This window comes from Rana temporaria, chromosome 10, assembly GCF_905171775.1.
Source record: "Rana temporaria chromosome 10, aRanTem1.1, whole genome shotgun sequence".
NCBI lineage: Eukaryota > Metazoa > Chordata > Amphibia > Anura > Ranidae > Rana > Rana temporaria.
In genome coordinates, this window is record NC_053498.1 from 16,199,574 (window position 1) to 16,220,090 (window position 20,517).

The 20,517-nt window shown below is 47.5% G+C and overlaps 1 protein-coding gene across 1 annotated transcript in view; it reads left to right on the plus strand.

Moving 5' to 3' along the window:
* The window catches only part of LOC120916366 (cornifelin homolog B-like), a 41,217-nt gene extending 21,295 nt beyond the window's left edge, over window positions 1–19,922 (plus strand). The window contains exons 2-4 of the mRNA XM_040327288.1: window positions 6,322–6,439; window positions 9,310–9,446; window positions 19,580–19,922. Of these exons, the coding sequence (XP_040183222.1) occupies window positions 6,322–6,439; window positions 9,310–9,446; window positions 19,580–19,669 (345 nt within the window). The 3' untranslated portion in view covers window positions 19,670–19,922. The remainder of the gene's footprint in view (window positions 1–6,321; window positions 6,440–9,309; window positions 9,447–19,579) is intronic.
* Window positions 19,923–20,517: the final 595 nt, after the last annotated feature.

Below are 20,517 nucleotides of genomic sequence, written 5' to 3' on the forward strand. Positions count from 1 at the left end.
TTGATGGGCACACTGGCAGCAATTGATGGGCACACTGGCAGCAATTGATGGGCACAGTAGTGAAAATTGATGGGCACACTGGCAGCAATTGATGGGCACACTGGCAGCAATTGATGGGTACAGTAGTGGCAATTGATGGGTACAGTAGTGGCAATTGATGAACACACTGGCAGCAATTGATTATCACAGTGTCAGCAATTGATGGGCACACTGGCAGCAATTGATGGGGCACGGTAGCAGCAATTGATGGGCACACTGGCAGCAATTGATGGGCACAGTAGTGGCAATTGATGGGTACAGTAGCGGCAATTGATTGGCACACTGGCAGCAATTGATGGGTACAGTAGTGGCAATTGATGGGTACAGTAGTGGCAATTGATGAGCACACTGGCAGAAATTGATGATTACAGTGTCAGCAATTGATGGGCAAACTGGCAGCAATTGATGGGGCACGGTAGCGGCAATTGATGGGCACACCGGCAGCAATTGATGGGCACAGTAGTGGCAATTGATGGGCACAGTAGCGGCAATTGATTGGCACACTGGCAGCAATTGATGGGTACAGTAGTGGCAATTGATGGGTACAGTAGTGGCAATTGATGAGCACACTGGCAGAAATTGATGATTACAGTGTCAGCAATTGATGGGCAAACTGGCAGCAATTGATGGGGCACGGTAGCGGCAATTGATGGGCACACCGGCAGCAATTGATGGGCACAGTAGTGGCAATTGATGGGTACAGTATCGGCATTCGATGGGCACACTGGCAGCAATTAATGGGCACAGTAGTGGCAATTGATGAGCACACTGGCAGCAATTGATGGGGCACAGTGTCAGCAATTGATGAGCACACTGGCAGCAATTGATGGGCACACTGGCAGTAATTGATGGTTACAGTGGCTGCATTTGATGGCACAGTGGGGTCAACTGATAGCACAGTTGCTGCGTTTAATGGGCACGGTGGCTACATTTGATGGGCACATTGGCTGCGTTTGATGGCTCAGTGGTGGCAATTGATGGGCACAGTAGCTGCGTTTGATGGGCACAGCGGCTGCAATTGATGTTTTTTTTTTTTTTTCAGTTTGTTTGCGCCCCCCAAAAAAATTTTGAGCCACTGTAACTGATTTTCTTTTCTTTTTTCATACAAACATCTACCAGTGAATAATCAGGGCTCGGTAAACCCTTCAACAAGGGCATATATGATTTTGAACACTACATTTTCTGTTCTTCAGTGATCGCATCAACTCCTTTGAAGAACATTCGCCGCCCTGCAGAGTCGGCGTCTCTTAATTCCTAGATATCATGTGACAAGCATTGACAAGACCCCACTTAAACAGCCCTCTCCTCCGACATAATTACCCAGCGCCGCGTCTTTCCCTTTGGAATGCGCCATTTAACATTTCTTTGGGGATCAGTCACTGAGTCCTTTGTTATCCAGCCTTCCGGGTCCTAATCCTGGTTATTTTCCCTCCTTGGGATGAGCCTGCGGCAAAGGTTATTGGTAAACACGTCATTCCATGTGCGGGGCGTTGTACGGCGGAAGATGATAGACTATAGATAACCCAATAATCCTTTAATTATGCTAATACACTTTTACAAGGCTGCGATTTTTGTATTATTCGGGTCTAAAGCTGGCCATGCACTGGTAGAATTCCCTCGGGAAATCCCCATCAGAGTCCCGCGATCGGGACGTCACACCTACAGCCACACCCCCCTACAGTTAGAAACACAAATGAGGTCACACTTAACCCCTTCAGCGCCCCCTTGTGGTTAACTCCTAAACTGCAATTGTCATTTTTACAATAAACATAGGGGTAGATTCAGGTAGGGGCGCGCAATGATACGGCGGCGCAGCGTATCGTATTTACGCTACGCCGCCGTAACTTACAGGAGCAAGTGCTGTATTCACAAAGCACTTGCTCCGTAAGTTGTGGCGGCGTAGCGTAAATGGGGCCGGCGTAAGCCCGCGTAATTCAAATGTGGAAGGGGGGGCGTGTTTTATGTAAATAATGGATGACCCGACGTGATTGACGTTTTGTACGGACATGCGCCGTCCGTGTACATATCCCAGTGTGCATTGCTTCCAAGTACGGCACAACGACGTATTGGTTTCGACGTGAACGTAAATTACGTCCAGCCCTATTCGCGAACGACTTACGCAAACGACGTAAAAAATTCAAATTTCGACGCGGGAACGACATCCATACTTAACATTGCGTGCGCCTCCTAATAGCAGGAACAACCTTACGCCAAAAAAGGCTAACGTAAACGATGTAAATAAATTGCGCCGGGCGTACGTATGTTTGGGAATCGGCGTATCTAGTTAATTTGCATAATCTACGCCGACAACAACGGAAGCGCCTCTAGCGGCCAGCGTGAGAATGCACCCTAAGATACGATGGCGTAAGAGACTGATGCCAGTCGTATCTTAGACTAATGTCGGCGTATCTAGCTTTCTGAATACAGAAAGTAGATACGCCGGCGCAGCTTTGGAATTACGCGGCGTATCTATGGATACGCCGGCGTAATTCTTTCCTGAATCTACCCCAATGCATTTTTATAGCACTTTTTGCTGTGAAAATGACAATGGTCCCAAAAATGTGTCAAAATTGTCCGAAGTGCCCGCCATAATGTCGCAGTCATGAAAAAAAATCGCTGATCGCGCCATTAGTAGTAAAAAAATTTTTTATAAAAATGCAATAAAACTATCCCCTATTTTGTAAACGCTATAAATTTTGCGCAAACCAACCGATAAACGCTTATTGCGATTTTTTTTACCAAAAATATGTAGAAGAATACGTATCGGCCTAAACTGAGGAAAAAATAAATGTTTTTATATATTTTTTGGGGATATTTATTATAGCAAAAAGTAAAAAATATAGATTTTTTTTTTTTTTAATTGTCGCTCTATTTTTGTTTATAGCGCAAAAAATAAAAACCGCAGAGGTGATCAAATACCACCAAAAGAAAGCTCTATTTTTGGGGGGAAAAAAGGACGCCAATTTTGTTTGGGAGCCACGTCGCACGACCGCGCAATTGTCTGTTAAAGCGATGCAGTGCCGAATTGTAAAAACGCCTTTGGGCATTTAGCAGCATATTGGTCCGGGGCTTAAGTGGTTAAAGTGGATGTAAACCCAATTTTTTTTTTTGATGTCACAATGTACAGTATAAGATTTCCTATCATCTGTGCCCAGTCTTGCCACACAGACTGAAACCCCGCATCACCGATCGCCGCGCTGCGCGCCGGCATGTAATCCTGTAGGACGTCAATAGACGTCCAGTCAGGATTACAGAACCACTTCCCGGACGTCAATTTACTATTGACCGGGCGGGAAGTGGTTAATGGTAGTTTGGAAATGTGGTCACCCTACAAAGGTGATCTATCGGATTGAGGTCAGGACTCTGTGCAGGCCAGTCAGGTTCCTCCACCCCAAACTCACTAAGATTTCAAGCAGATTTGGGCAATTTTATTGATAAAGTAAAAAAACTGAACCTCTGGATTTGCCACTGCTGATTACTTATTAATGCCAATAGGATAAGATTTTCACATTGTTCCAATTTATCTTCAATCAGCATTTTACAATCAGGGGAAAGGGCGCCCTGTAAATCCTGAAATTGTCAGTTTCCTGGTAGGGGTCAGATATTTGCTATATTTAGATGTTTAGTGTTTTCCAGGGAAACATGATATTGCCGCGATCGGGAAAGTAACTCCCAGGATCAGTGACATCTGCTGTCCAGATGGATGGGAGTTTAATATAAAGAATTCATTACAAACAAAATGGTAGTAAACATGACTTAAAACAAAACCTCTGCTAAAAATTACAAGGTAACCATGAATAGCTTATTCAAACATAGTGGGCCAGATTCAGAGACATCCGCGGCGGCGTAACGTATCGCATTTACGTTACACCGCCGCAAGTTTTACGGGCAAGTGCTTGATTCACAAAGCACTTGCCTGTAAAGTTGCGGCGGCGTAGCGTAAATCCCTCCGGCGCAAGCCCGCCTAATTCAAATGGGGCGTGGATCACTTAAATTAGGCGCGTTCCGGCGCCGAACGTACTGCGCATGCTCCGTTTTAAAATTTCCCGCCGTGCTTTGCGCGAAATTACGGCGCCCCGACGTGGTTTTTGAACGGCGACGTGCGTTACGTCCTTTCGTATTCCCGGACGTCTTACGCAAAAAAAAAAAAAATTTGAAATTCGACGCGGGAACGACGGCCATACTTTAACATGGCTGGTCTAAATCTAAGCCATGAAATAGCAGGCTTAAGTTTGCGACGGGAAAAACCGACTAGCGACGACGTAAGAGAATGCGACGAACGCGCGTACCTTCGTGGATCGCCGTAATCAGCTAATTTGCATACCCGTCGCGGAAAACGACGCGAACTCCACCCAGCGGTCGCGGAAGTATTGCATCCTAAGATCCGAAGGCGTACGCCTGTCGGATCTTAGCCAAAAGCCGTCGTATCTTTGTTTGTGAATTACAAATAAAGATACGACGCGGCAAATTTGAAAGTACGCCGGAGTATCAGCAGATACTCCGGCGTACTTTTTCTGTGAATCTACCCCAAAGTGATTAGACCAGTTTTTTCCATTTGATGTAGAGATTTCCCCCGCAGTACATTTTTCTGCCACTAGCTGTCCTCAGTCTAATGGCCAGCATCATTCAACCCCCTTCGTCTGACCTTTTACATGGGGTATCATTTTTGAAGCAAAGCAAAAGCAAGGTGTAAACAGGAATGTTGGCTAACCATTTTATTTAGTGACAGGAGCTTTGACTGGCATTCAGAGAGCTTTAACAAAGCCTGTCCGAAGCCTTGTTGAAGCCGAAGCAAGTGTAAATAAGCCCTAAGGATACACAAATGTCTCCAGCAATTGATGGGAAAGTAAGTTCCAGATCTCTGGAGGCCTCTGAATTGTGATTCTGGGCCATATTCCCGTAGATTTCCGGCGGGCGTCGCGTAAGCCATTTACACTTCGCCGCCCCAACCTACAGGAGCAAGTGCTGTATTCCCCAAACACTTGCTCCGTAGTTTGGGGCGGCGTAGTGTAAAAGGCCCGGGGGAAACCCGCGTATTTCAAAGGGGGCGGCTTATATTTAAATTAAGCGCGCCCCCGTTTTCGATCGAACTGCGCATGCGCCGGGCTAACAATAGTCCAGTGCGCATGCTCCAGTTCTCGCCGGAAAACATCAATGACGCCGACGTGTGCGTCATTGACGTAAAGTCGTATTCAATAACGACTTAGTAAAAAGACGTACGCGACGGGAAAAGACGACGCGGACCCGACGCCATACTTAACATGGCATACGTGGGACTGGCGTAAGGTCACCCCTCATATAGCAGGGGTAACCTTACGCTTACGGAAACGACGTTAGCGACGGTTACGCGACGCGATTTCGTTCGGGAATCGGCGTATCAGGCTCATTTGCATAAACAAATGAGACCTGAACGTAAACGCCACCTAGCGGCCGGCGGCGAATTACATTTAGGATCCGACAGTGTAAGTGACTTACACTAGTCGAATCCTAGCCTAAATCCGGCGTATCTTGTTTGAGAATATGGCCCTCTGGACTTAAAGCGGAGTTCCAGCCTAAAGTGGAACTTCCGTTCATCTCCGGTGCCACAAGTGGCACCTTTTCGGGGGGGAGGGGGGGATACCTGTCTTTGACAGGTATCCTTTCCCACTTCCAGGAGTCCGGCTGCGGCCTGTGCATACAGGGGTAAGTAATGTAGAGAGTGCAGGGATCAGAAGTACATGATGCACAGAATGCAGGGGTAAGTAATGTAGAGAATGCAGGGATCAGAAGTACATGATGCACAGAATGCAGGGGTAAGTAATGTAGGGAATGCAGGGATCAGAAGTACATGATGCACAGAATGCAGGGGTAAGTAATGTAGGGAATGCAGGGATCAGAAGTACATGATGCACAGAATGCAGGGGTAAGTAATGTAGAGAATGCAGGGATCAGAAGTACATGATGCACAGAATGCAGGGGTAAGTAATGTAGAGAGTGCAGGGATCAGAAGTACATGATGCACAGAATGCAGGGGTAAGTAATGTAGAGAGTGCAGGGATCAGGAGTACATGATGCACAGAATGCAGGGGTAAGTAATGTAGAGAGTGCAGGGATCAGAAGTACATGATGCACAGAATGCAGGGGTAAGTATGTAAGAAGATGAAATAGAACACAGAAGGTAATGTTTGTGGTTGAAGTATTTCCTGGATAACATTTGATTTTCAATGATTTTCAATGATTAGCTTTATTTATTTGATCCAATTGGTTGAGCTGCTGCCTGAACATTCCCTTGTTGGTTTGCAGGTTACAATGACTTACCCAGTGAGCACCCAGCCTCAGATGGTGCAGCTTATCAGCACCACATCGGCCACCAGCAGCTGGAATTCTGATGTCTTTGATTGCTGTGATGACTTCGGAGTCTGTAAGTAGGAATTTAATGTTAAACAGATTCGGGTAATTTGCTATTTTACTGTTTTTACATTTTAAACTGATGCTTTAAATCTGTTATTTATATAACTATGCATGGCCGCTGATAAGGCAGTACAGTCGGCCCTCCTGTACCGGGCCCGAGCCCCATCAATTCAAGAGGGGGGGGGGCATGGCAACTGCTAAACAGGAGGGCCAGCTTGTTCTGCCTTATTGCAGACTCTTGTGGCTCACCCTGCAGCGCTGCCAGCTTCTTCTCTTTTTTTTCCCTCTGTCTGCGCTGCAGGGGTATCGGGATCAGCGCCCCCTGCTGTCCGGGCCCCCCATGTGGCCCCCCCCCCCCTCATTCAGACATCGTTTGACAGGCATCTAGTCCATGACATTTTTGTGAAAATATCATATTATATTTTCGGAAGGGAAGGGCCCCTGTCAGTTAGCCTGTAAGACCCCTTTCACACTGAGGAGTTTTTCAGGCTAAAAATAGCACCTAAATACCGCCTGAAAAACTCCTGCCCAGCCTTCTCAATGTGAATGCCCGAGGGCTTTCACACTGAGGCGATGCGCTGGCAGGAGAGAAAAAAATCTCCTTCCAGCAGGATCTTTGGAGCGGTGAGAGGAGCGGCATGTATACCGCTTCTTTACCGCTCCTTCCCATTGAAAACAATAATAAAAAAAAACAGGCCCTGATGCGTTTCGGACTGAAACTAGTGCTTAGTAGGGGTGCAACGGATCAAAAAACTCACGGTTCGGATCGTTCCTCGGATCAGGAGTCACGGATCGGATAATTTTTCGGATCGGCAAAAAAAAAAAAAAAAAATCTCCCCCACTGTAATATCCACATCTCCTCCCCCCCCCCACCAACTATAGTACCCCCTCGGTGCAGACACCCCCCCCCTCCTCTTAGTACAGAGACCCCCCCCCTCCTCTTAGTACAGTGACCCCCCTTCTCAGTACATTGACCCCCCTTCTCAGTACAGTGACCCCCCCTTCTCAGTACAGTGACCCCCCCTGCTCAGGACAGTGACCCCCCCTGCTCAGGACAGTGACCCTCCCCTGCTCAGGACAGCGACCCCCCCCCCTGCTCAGGACAGTGACCCCCCCTCTGCTCAGGACAGTGACCCCCCCTGCTCAGGACAGTGACCCCACCCTGCTCAGGACAGTGACCCCCCCCCGCTCAGGACAGTGACCCCCTTCTCAGTACAGTGACCCCCCCCAGCTAGTACCGACAGACGAGCGGCGTGTCCCACGAGTGTGGGCTCCTCCTCTGTGGGTGTAAAGAGAGGAGGGCCGCCGCCGGGTGTACCAAGATGGCCGCGGCTCCGGAGCTGGGCCGAAGCCGCGGTCTTTCCTAATGTTACGGCGGCGGCTCCGGAGCTAGGCCGAAGCCGCGGCCTTTCCTAGCGTTATGGTCGCGGCTCCGGAGGTAGGTCGAAGCCGCGGCCATAACATTAGGAAAGGCTGCGGCTTCGGCCTAGCTCTGGAGCCGCCGCCGTAACATTAGGAAAGACCGCGGCTTCGGCCTAGCTCCGGAGCCGTGGCAATCCGCGGATCACAGTGTGTTCCGATCCGAAGGGGGTGACCCGTTCGGATCACGGATCAACTGTGATCCGTTGCACCCCTAGTGCTTAGTCATAGCTAGTTTCAGTGCGAAACGCGTCAGAGTTGGGTATCATTTTATTTTGCTGTGACTTGCTATCCTTCTTTTAATAAAGGCTACAATTTGTTCAGAGTGCGGCTGTCCAGAGACAATCTTTGTTCCTGCTTTGCTAAGTGCATTGCCTGCACCTGAGTCGTCTGCAGAGGAGGATATTCATCTGGGTTCCCACCTGGAGCGGCTATTCCCTTTTCCCTTCTTTTGTTTATAGCGCAAACAATAAAAAACGCAGAGGTGATCAAATACCACCAAAAGAAAGCTCTATTTGTGGGGGGGAAAAAACGTAAATTTTGTTTGGGAGCCACGTTGCACGACCGCGCAATTGTCAGTTAAATTGACAAAGTGCCGAGTCGCAAAAAAATGGCCCTGTCATTGGGCAGCCAAATTCTCCGGGGCTGAAGTGGTTAAAAAAGGCCTGGATTATTTCCTAAATGTACATAATATAACTGGGAACTAACATTTATAGGTAGAGTTGATCCGGGGAAAATCCGATTGCCTCTCGGAGAATCAGGAAGCAAAGGTAGCAAATTGGATCATGCTCTGCTGGGGTTTTTCGCCTTCTTCTGGATCAACTGTGGGTATAGGTTTATGTATATGGCATTGTACAATATAATTATTTATTTATTTTTATGGTTGAACTTGTGTCTTTTTTAACCTGATTATCTACCCTGTTTCCCCAAAAATAAGACCTAGCATTATTTCCCAGGAGGGCTGCAATATAAGACCTACCCCGAAAATAAGCCCTAGTTAAAAATGCTTGTAAAATCCTAAAATCCACTCTATTACAGTAGCATATGATGTACAATGTGTGTGTTTCTGTAATATAATTGTGGGGAAGAGAGCTCCGGCGGGTCACAGAAGCGCAGAATGGCGCTATAACAAAGGTATTTGGCACAATTATATTACAGGAACACGCACATTGTACATTATATAATACTGTAATAGAGTGGATTATAGGATTTTACAAGCATTTTAACTCGGTTCACACTGGGGATTCCTGACAGGCAGGGAGGGAGAGGGGGAGAGAAGACATCACATTACATAGTAAGACCTACCCCGAAAGTAAGCCCTACTGTGTCTTTTATTGCCAAAATTGATATAAGACCCGGGCTTATTTTCGGGGAAACGCGGTATGTATCAGTTAAAGTTAGATTTCCATTTGGGGGTCTTTCTAGCTATCTCCTCTCATCGCGTTCTTTTACCTCTCTTAGGTCTTTGTGGAACGTTCTTCCCGGTATGCTTGGCTTGTAGCGTGGCCTCAGACTACGGTGAATGCTGCTGCTTGCCGGTGGTTGGTGGTGGCGTGCTTGCCATGCGCACAGGAATCAGGGAACGGCACCGCATCCCGGTAAGAGTTTTGTTATTACGTAACCTTGGAAGATTTTTGTAAATAGAACCTGTATTAGATTTCTTCTACAGAAGCCACATACGTTAAGTTCACTTTCTAGACCCTTTACTCTACAGTATGTATCAGTAATTACTGGTGTCTTCAGTCTATTCAACACAGTGCAATGTTTTTATGCTTCTGAAGATCATGTACCGTATATACTCGAGTATATGCCGACCCGAATATAAGCCGAGGCACCTAATGTAACACAAAAAACTGGGAAAACTTATTGACTCGAGTATAAGCCTAGGGTGTCCATCTGCATGCCTCACTGTGTCCATGCCCCACTGTGCCCATGCCTCACTGTGCCCATGCCTCACTGCAGGGGTCTCCAAACTGCGGCCCAAGGGCCGGATTTGGCCCTTTGCTAGCCTTCATCCGGCCCTTGGGGCAGTATTGCTCCCAATGATATGAGGCAATATTCCTCCCAATGGCACCAACAATGGGGCACTATTTCTTAGACTAATAGCAATGATGGAGCACTATATTCCTCCTCCTACTGCCCACCAACACTGGGGCCATGTTTATTCTAACTGATGCTCGGCCCTGGGGCATTTTCTACCCCAACTGGTAACAATCCGGGCCCCCCTGAAGTCGGAAAAACTGTAAACTGGCCATTTGCTTTAAAAGTATGGAGACCCCTGCCTCACTGTGCCCATGCCTCACTGTGCCCATGCCTCACTGTGTCCATGACTAGACTGATGTTTAACATGGGAGTCTATGGAAGGGGTGCCCAGATTTGAAAAAACGGTGCTCCCCGGCCTTAGGTCCCCCAGACAACAAACTTTGCACACTTGTATAGGAAAAATTGACCTACATGTGTGCCAAGTTTCGGGTCCAGGGGACCTACGACTGGCTGGTACCGGGTGCCCAAAATCACTGGAGAAATTAGTGTTTAAAATAGAAGTCTATGGAAGGGGTGCCCGGCTTTGAAAAATCGGTGCTCCCCGGCCGTAGGTCACCCAGACACCAAACTATGTACACTTGTAGAGGAAGAGCGGGGCTACAGGTGTGCCAAGTTTGGTACCGGGTCTCCAAAGTCCGGGACATCAGGCGAAAAAAGGTGACTCGAGTATAAGCCGAGGGGGGCATTTTCAGCACAAAAAAATGTGCTGAAAAACTCAGCTTATACTCGAGTATATACGGTATCTGTTTTTTAAGGGTACCAATCTTAAAGAGGTTGTAAACCCTCCTGTTTTTTCACCTAATGCACCCTATTGCATTAAGCCGAAAAAGCATCTGACAATTACCAGCCCCCCCATTTTACTTTCCCAAGCCCTTGGAAAGTGCCGCGTCGAGAACGCACTGGATCTTTGACCAGGGTTCTCGGCTCTTCATTGGCTAGATTGACAGCAGCGCAGCCATTGGCTCCCGCTGCTGTCAATCAAATCTAACGACGTAGGCAGCAGGGGGCGTAGCCGAGTTGAGAACGCACTGGATCTTTGCCCAGGGTTCTCGGCTCTTCATTGGCTAGATTGACAGCAGAGCAGCCATTGGCTCCCGCTGCTGTCAATCAAATCTAATGACGTAGGCAGCGGGGGGGCGTGGCCAAGTCATACACTCGGCGTCTATGGACGCCGAGTGTATGACACGGGAGCGCGCCCGCAAGTCAACCCCCTTGGGAGAGAGCGCTTTCCAGAGGGGGTTATCTGAGGCAGGGAGGAGCCGAGAGAGCCGCCGGGGGGACCCCAGAATTTTTTTTTCCTCAAATGATATATGCAGTGTATGTGGTATGTGTTTATGGAATGTTTGTATGATATATATATATGTGTTATTTCTGGAAATCATTTCATACCAGCCCCATAGCATTATTATAGAAACCCAAACGCATAACGTCATTATTTTCTTGTTCGTAAAAGGGAAAACCACGCATTTTAAAGCACATTTGAAGAGTGTATTATACCAGTGCCCATCAGTGCAACCTCATCAGTACCATCTCATCAGTGCTGCCTCATGAGTGCTCATCTGTGCCACCTCATCAGTGCCGACTCATCGGTGCCCATAAGTGCAGCCTATCAGTGCCTCCTCATTAGTGCCACCTCATGAGTGCCAATCAGTGCTGCCTCATGAGTGCCAATCAGTGCTGCCTATCAGTCCAACTCATCAGTGCCCATCATTGAAGGAAAATTACTTATTAAAATTTTATAACACAAACTCTCCTCCTCCATTCATTTTCAATGCAATTGTGCCCCCTATGGACTACATTACCCATAATTCTTTCCAGTACATCATCCAGGAAGGAGGGGGAGGGAGGAACACCGTGCTCTGTTCTCTCCCCATGTACTGCCGCTGCTGAGAGACTGATGGGATGAGGAGGCAGAGTTAGGAGGAGAGTGGCGAGATACTGGGAGAGGGCGGTCATGTGTCCCCGGGATCGCAGCTGGAGGTTCTTCTTTAGCAGACAAATGCGGAGGAGGAGTGGCAGACGGAGCCTCTCCAGCTCCTCTGCGGGTATTACTGTACATGCCACAAGTGCACAGAGCATCCACACTGCCCACCCAGGATCGGCCCTGCAATCCGGGGACAGACGTGGACCGGGGACAGTGTCCTCAGTCCGGGGACTGTCCCTGGAAACTGGGGACGTCTCGTCACCCTAATTTAGGTGGTTCAGTCTGGAGGGCAGTCAGACAGGGGAGTCTATTTACACCCGACCACCGATAGAGCAGAGCGGACCCTGTCCATGTCTGCTCTGCAGAAACTGAATGGACACAGACCTGCCATCCGCCTGCCTAGCTCTGGTCTTCTCATCAAAACAGAGCCCATCCTGTCTTAAAGGGTTCTAACAGTGGGGCAGATTCAGGTACCTGCGCGCCTAGTTACGGCGCACATACGTTTGTGAATCGGCGTAACTAGGTCATTTGCATACTCAACGCCGAAAACGACGGGAGCGCCACCTAGCGGCCAGCTTGAGAATGCACCCTAAGATACGACGGCGTAAGAGACTTATGCCAGTCGGATCTTAGGCTAATGTCGGCGTATCTTGCTTTCTGAATACAGAAAGAAGATACGCCGGCGCAGATTTGAATTTACGCGGAGTATCTATGGATACGCCGGCGTAAATTCTCTCTGAATCCGGGCCACTGTGTGTGGTTTTCTTTGAGTAAAGTCAATCCTTTTCCTTTTCAAAAGCAAAGAAAGCAACAAAAAGTCCATAAAAAAAAAACATTTGTCAAGGCCAGTCATTGCCCTGCCTGTCAATAAATCGCTCTATTTAGCTGTGGTCAGACCAACGCCCATTGCCTGAATAATAGGACCATTTCCTAGCCCGAGGCTCCAGTCTCTGTGAGTTCCTACCCTAGGGCTCCACTGTCTCGGTTGTTTGTGGCAGCTACACAGACATGCTGGAGAGTTGATTTAATCTATTTGTTTGGGTTCTTTTGTCTTGTCTTGGGTGTCTACATACCAGGAGACCAGGGCCGCCATCAGGGGGGTACAGTCAGTACACCTATAAGGGGCCCGATGGTCCCCAGGGGCCCGCCCGGAACCCCTTTTTTTTGTCAGCTTCCCCACCACCCCCACCTCAATTCGTGGCGGCAGCACCTCCCCCGCGGCTCAATTTGTTACCTCCTCCCCCCGGTTTTCAAACCGCGGCACCCCCCCTTCTTAATTCGCGGCACCCCCCGCTTCTCAATTCCTCAATTCGCAGTACCCCTCTCCCGGTTCTCTGCTTCTGCTCCAGGGGGCCCATGCCTGTGAAGCGGTGTAAGGGGCCCCAAAAATCCTGATAGCGGCCCTGCAGGAAACTACACAATTAAATGAAGGAGATCTACAGTGGAACCTTGGTTTACGAGTAACAAGGTTAACAAGCGTTTTGAAAGACGAGCAACTTTTTTAATCCTGACTCGGTGTTGTCTGGGGTGTGCCGTACTGCCGGTGACACTTGGAACGGTTCGAAGCCATTGGGAAATACTCGGAGTCGGGAATACTCCGTTCCCAAGTGTTCCCAAGCCTTTCTGAGATCAGCCGAGCTGTTCCCGAGTATTTCCGAGGCTCTCCGGCACCCCCCTACCATAGAAGTCAATGCGGAACCAATTATTTTCAATGGGGAAACTCGCTGCTTTGGATTACAAGTATTCTCCTGGAACGGATTATTCTCGTAATCCAAGGTTCCACTGTATATGGTTGGGTGTCTGAGGAATTGAGAGTTGAAAAACAGGTTGGCGGGTTGACTGGACCCCTTTGATTGCATTCCTTTGTCCAGCTGGTCTCTGAATGCCTCCATGACAAGGCCGAATAACCCAATATTTTCTGGGAAATTTAAAAAAAAGTACACCCTTCCCTAGAATGTGATTCAAGTGAATGGAGCTTCACTTGGCTGGATTGATGATCTGCTCTTTCAGTAAATCAAACACAGTTAAGTTGACAACCTTTTCTGACCTTTTCACTCCCTTTTCTGACTAATATCATAAAGACCGATAACGTGAATTTTTACCATTTCAAAACCATGTAGACATAGTGTTACCTTTATATTCTTCCCACCAATCTTATCTCAACAGCTGGTAAAAATAAACCTTTACATTCCACAAGTATGAAAACATAGTGGTAGCAACAAGATCTTGGAAACGTACTACTTCTTCCTCCGAAAAACGGGCAACCAAACCCGATTGTACAGAGCCACTACTTGTATGCAAAGTCAGAGGGCCAGATTCTCAAACGAGATACGACGGCGTATCTCCAGATACGCCGTCGTATCTCTGAGTTGCGCGGTCGTATCTATGCGCCTGATTCTTAGAATCAGTTACGCATTGATTTCCCGTAGATCCGACTGGCGTAACTGTGTTACACCGTCGTATCGTAACTGCCTATTTACGCTGGCCGCTAGGTGGCGCTTCTGTCGAATTCCGCGTCGAGTATGCAAATTAGCTAGATACGCGAATTCACGAACGTACGCCCGGCCGACGCAGTAAAGTTACGCCGTTTACGTTAGGCTTTTCCCGGCGTATAATTACCCCTGCTATATGGTGGAGTAAGTGCGGCGTACCAATGTTAAGTGTGGCCGTCGTTCCCGCGTCGAAATTTGAAAAAGTTACGTTGTTTGCGTGAGTCGTCCGCGAATGGGGCTGGACTCATTTACGTTCACGTCGAAACCAATGACGTCCTTGCGGCGTACTTTGGAGCAATGCACACTGGGAAATTCCACGGACGGCGCATGCGCTGTTCGGGAAAAACATCAATCACATCGGGTCACAGTACATTTACATAAAACACGCCCCCCTGATCCAAATTTGAATTAGACGGGCTTACGCTGGTCGATTTACGCTACGCCGCCGCAACTTATGGAGCAAGTGCTTTGAGAATACAGCACTTGCCCGTCTAAGTTGCGGAGGCGCAACGTAAATCGGATACGTTACGCCGCCGCAAAGATACGCGGTTCTATGTGAATCGAGCCCAGACTTTTTTTCCTCATTTCCGTATTGACCACTCCCACTAGCCACTGTTCTTCAGGGAGAATTTCAAAGGCGGCGATTGCATTCACCGGCGGCGTTATATTGCCTCCTTACTGCCTGCCTTGAACCCGCCACACTAGTGTGCCGCAACCGTGTACACTACATATAGTTACGGGGCCCCATTCACTTGAAGGGGGTAATATCCCTGTAGTGGCTGCAAAGCATAGCATTGCGGCCACCAATGCACCTAGGGTTGCCACTTTTTCTTCAAACCAAACCTGAACACTTTAATTAAAAAAATCAAATAAATTGGGGGGGGGGGGGGGGGGACACTAGTGACTAGAGCAGAGGTCTACAAACTGCGGCCCGAGGGCCAGATGTGGCCCTTTGCTAGCCTTTATCCGGCCCTTGGGGCACAATTCTTCCCACTGACATGAAGCACTATTCCTCCCATTGACACCAACAATGGGGCACTATATTATCCATTGATACCAATGATGGGATACTATTCCTCCTACTAATAGGGGAAATACTCCTCTTCCTATTGACCACCAACCCTGAGGCCATATATGTTCTCACTGATGCCGGGCCCATGACTTTTTCTTCCCATGCAGGCCCCAATCCGGCCTTCCGAAAGTCTGAAGGGCAATAAAGTGGCCCTTTGTTTGAAAAGTTCGGAGACCCCTGGACTAGAGGATTGTAATAAACCTGGGACACCTTTGTGGGCTCCAAAGAAAACAGTAATGTGGTGTGCATAGTGCCCACTCGCCCTTCTGTCAGGCCCTGTTCTGAGCCACATTCCGGTCTGAATATTGTGTTGGGGTTTCAGGAGGACTGAAACCCGGGCATATGACTCAAAACCCAAACTGTCCGGGTGAATACTGGACAGGTGGCAACCCTAAAATGCACCCCCGGCATGCAGATAGTCTCCTTGTCGAGAATCAATCTAAGGACCCCAGTGCTGCCAGGCTTAAATGTTTACCACTTAAAGGGGTTGTAAATCTTCATGTTTTTTCACCTTAATGCATGTATGTATTAAGGTGAAAAAACACCTTGCAGTGTTCGGCCCCCCGAGCCCACGTTTTACTTACCTGAGCCCCGAATCTCAATGGGCGCGATCCCGTGTTGCTTTCCCCTAGCTCTTGTGGGCCACGTCACACAACCGCGCAATTGTCAGTTAAAGCGACACCGTGCCGAATCGCAAAAAGGGGCCTGGTCCTTAACCTGCATATTGGTCCGGGTCTTAATCGGTTAATCGGTTAAGCCATTGTGCTGCCTATAATGGCCCAATATCAGGATGCAAAGACAAGACAAAGGGTTTCTGCTCAGACAGTAGCCATTGTAAACTGCATGAACGGCCATTTGTCTTTATAACGAGGGTTGCATAGGCTATGGAGGAGCGTTTGAGAAGTTGACCCTGTGCTCTCTCCAGTCCTGTTTTTAATTAGTCCTCTGTCGTCAGAGCCTTGTTTTTCTTCTTGTTATTACATTCTCCCTTTGAAGCTGTCTTCAGAGGGGCCTGGAAAAACGTTGCCCTAGGGCCCCAAATTCTTGATTTCCGCAATATGAATTCCAGGCCTCTCTCACTTTACTTCCCTTCATAGAGAAGAAGGATCAAGTGTCAACCAAGCTACGTGCAGCAGGATTTTACTTTGCTTACCCCTAATTGGTGTGTTGGTGTTCTTCTTTCTGGTGTAATCTGTAGAAAATGGGGTTAGGTCTGTTAATGAATGTTAACCACTTAAGGACCGGACCAATATGCTGCTACATGACCCAAGGGGTTTTTACAATTCGGCACTGCGTCGCTTTAACAGACAATTGCGTGGTCGTGCGACGTGGCTCCCAAACAAAATTGGCGCCTTTTTTTCCCCACAAATAGAGCTTTCTTTTGGTGGTATTTGATCACCTCTGCGGTTTTTATTTTTTGCGCTATAAACAAAAATAGAGCGACAATTTTGAAAAAAATGCAATATTTTTTACTTTTTGCTATAATAAATATCCCCCAAAAACATATATAAAACATTTTTTTTCCTCAGTTTAGGCCGATACGTATTCTTCTACCTATTTTTGGTAAAAAAAAATCGCAATAAGCGTTTATCGATTGGTTTGCGCAAAATTTATAGCGTTTACAAAATAGGGGATAGTTTTATTGCATTTTTATTCATTTTTTTTTTTACTACTAATGGCGGCGATCAGCGATTTTTTTCGTGACTGCGACATTATGGCGGACACTTCGGACAATTTTGACACATTTTTGGGAGCATTGTCATTTTCACAGCAAAAAATGCATTTAAATTGCATTGTTTATTGTGAAAATGACAGTTGCAGTTTGGGAGTTAACCACAGGGGGCGCTGTAGGATTTAGTGTTCACCTAGTGTGTGTTTACAACTGTAGGGGGGTGTGGCTGTAGGACTGACGTCATCGATCGTGTCTCCCTATAAAAGGGATCACTCGATCGATGCAGCCGCCACAGTGAAGCACGGGGAAGCCGTGTTTACATACAGCTCTCCCCGTTCTTCAGCTCCGGGGAGCGATCGCGACAGAGCGGCTATAAACGAATAGCCGCGCCGTCGTCCCGGATCGCTCCCCGAGGGAATCCGACCGCCGCATGTAGCGGGGGGGTCCCGATCGGACCCCCGACCCGCGGAAAGGCAGGGACGTACAGGTACGCCAATGTGCCTGTACGTGCCATTCTGCCGACGTATATCTACATGCGGCGGTCGGGAAGCGGTTAATATACGTATGGAACCTTTCCAAAGCGTTGCTCCATCAACCCTTGGAGAACACTAGATACTACACATTTAGTTTAATTTGTTCAAACAGGAGCTCCAAGCGATCAGCTTGCATCACTGAGGCCCCAACTGCATGGAGTTTGCATGTTCTCCCTATGCTTGTGTGTTTTTTTCTGGATACTCTGGTTTCCCCCCACACTCCAAAAGGTCTGCTGGAAAGTCAAATGGCTCCTATCTAAGCTGGTCCTAGTATATTTGATGGTCAAAAGAAGAGCTGCACTGTTGTAGGCTAAAATGTGACACTAGTGATAATGAAGGGCTAGATAAATATCAATTATAATTATGAAACCGACAGAGTGAAAAAAAATTATATCTGTAAATAGGTCTGTGAGACCTCAATAGGATAGCAAGAAGGGGTTAATTACTGAATTAGGTAGAAACCTGAGAATTATCAAGTGAATAAATAGCAGTCCATGTGAACAAACCTAAAAAAAAACATAGGAATACCATTAAAAGTAAAAAAATGTAGTATAATAAAAATGAATGCAGAGTGTCCATATAAACTTAAATATCCCCAGTGTTCAACGAATCCAATAGCCCAGGAAAAAGTGCTGACAGGATAGTGCCTCCACCAAACAATAACGCTGCCGCTTACCAGATGGATGTGATCTCTATTTATAGGAGATCAATATGCGCATATGGTTGATATCCCAGCCTGGGGTCTCTAACAGTAGCAAAAATCCCTCAGTGTGGTTCAATATTGCATAGAAGATGTCTCAAACAACGTAGCAATCCAGGATGCACCACATAAAAAAAGGAAGGGACTAGTATATTTGAGATAGGAACCTTAAAGGGGGTTGTAAACTTTCATGTTTTTTCACCTTAATGCATCCTATGTATTAAAGGGGTTGTAAAGTTGTTGTTTTTTTCCCCTTAATGCATCCTATTAAAAAACACCTGGCAATGATGGCCCCCCAGCCCCTTGTTTTACTTACCTGCTGTGCACGTCCCCCGGCGTTCTCTTCTTCACAGAGTCTGGCCGTCGATTGGCTAGATTGGATAAATTGATAGCAGCGCAGCCATTGGCTCCCGCTGCTGTCAATCAAACCAATGACGCGGCGCACCGGGGGGCGGGGCCGAGTGATACAGTCGGCGGCTATAGCCGCCGGCTGTATCATGGGAGCGCACCCGCAAGCTAACCCCCTTGGGAAATAGTTTCCCATGAAGGGGGTTAGCTGATGCGGGGTGGAGCCGAAACAGCCGCCGAGGGCCCCTTGAAGACGTGGATCGGGGCCACTCTGTGCAAAACGAGCTGCAGAATGGAGGTAAGTAAAACATGTTTGTTGTTTTTTTTTTATTATTTGAACCTTTACAACCCCTTTAAAAGGGGTTGTAAACCTTCATGTTTTTTCTCCTTAAAGTGGTTGTAAACCCACTTTTTGACTTTTACCTACAGGTAAGCCTATAATAAGGCTTACCTGTAGGTATAAAGAATATCTCCTAAACCTGTACGGTTTAGGAGATATTCCCCTCGCAATGCGCCGCTGATTGCAGCGGCGCATGCGCAGGAGGGAATCCACGGCGAAAGGACCGGCAGCCGCCGACCCTTGCCGATTTTAAATCTCCCGCGCGCACGTCATCGCCTCTCCAGCCAATCACAGCGCTAGAGCGGCGATACCCGGAAGACACACCGGAGCAAGATGACATCTCGCTCGGCGTGGACCAGGTAAGTGTTCTTCACCTCGTTCCGAGGTAAGTATTTCATCATAGCTGATTATGCCTTTTGCCTTGCAGGTTTGAAAAAAAAAAAAATTGTTTATGCGGTTTACAACCGCTTTAATGCATCCTAGAAATCAGTCCATCACAATCTTCCATAGAAATACATATAATGTGCCGCATGAGGGCCCCTATATCTAGTACATTGACCATCACTGATTTGGACATTCTTTCTAATTTCTCTTTTTTGCATTCCAGGGCACCATCTGTAATGACTGCGTGTGCCTCACCTTCTGCGGACCGTGTACGCTGTGTCAGATGAAGCGTGAGCTGAAGGCCCGGAAATGAGAGGCCCTGCAAGACAAGCTGGAGACGGGATGAATGTATATACAAAGTTCAGCTTTGCTTTTTTTTATGTGATGTAGTGCATGAGGTTATGAAGCAAATTAGTGCTCCCCCCCCCCCCCCCCCCTACATAGTATTTGTTTCTTTTCGGCAGCCTCCCCCTGTTTTAACGGTATGGCCCCTCGTGTTTTTCTGTCTCATCCAACTTCTGCATCCTTTTAGTAAAAAATGAATTGCAATGATGCACTGTATCTGAGTATAGGTTTATGTTTGTCTCAAGCATGTTTAAATTCACTGTTGATTGACTCGCTGACTACCTCTGCCGGAATACTCTTCCAAGCATCTACTGTTCTCTTAAAAAAAAAATGACTTTCCGAGGTAAAAGTTATATACTGTGTGTTCTGCTTATTGAGGGGCCAAAGGAAGAAAGAGAGGCCCCAAGGCTCAGCGGGATTCTTATCGCTAAACGATACCATATGTATGATGTCACATCCAGCATTTAAAGACCAATCCTTGGGTTTTGGAGTAAGGCCGACCATAGATGGTTCAAAGAAGTGATCCATAGAAAGTACAAGCCGGCAACTCGACAGATCAATCAACTTGGGTGCATTCAGCCTGCCCATACAAGGTTTGTATTTCAGCCGGTTCCTGCTGAACTAGTCGAAGTTTGAATCATCTGTCAAGAGGAAAGCTCACCCAAGCTCTACTGCTATATAGTATAGTTGGTGTGTAGAGTAGTCGTTGCTCTGGCTAATTAAGCTCACAAGTGATCCATAGAAAGTACAGGCCGGCAACTTGACAGATCGATCAACTTGGGTGCATAGAGCATGCCCATACAAGGTAAGAATCTC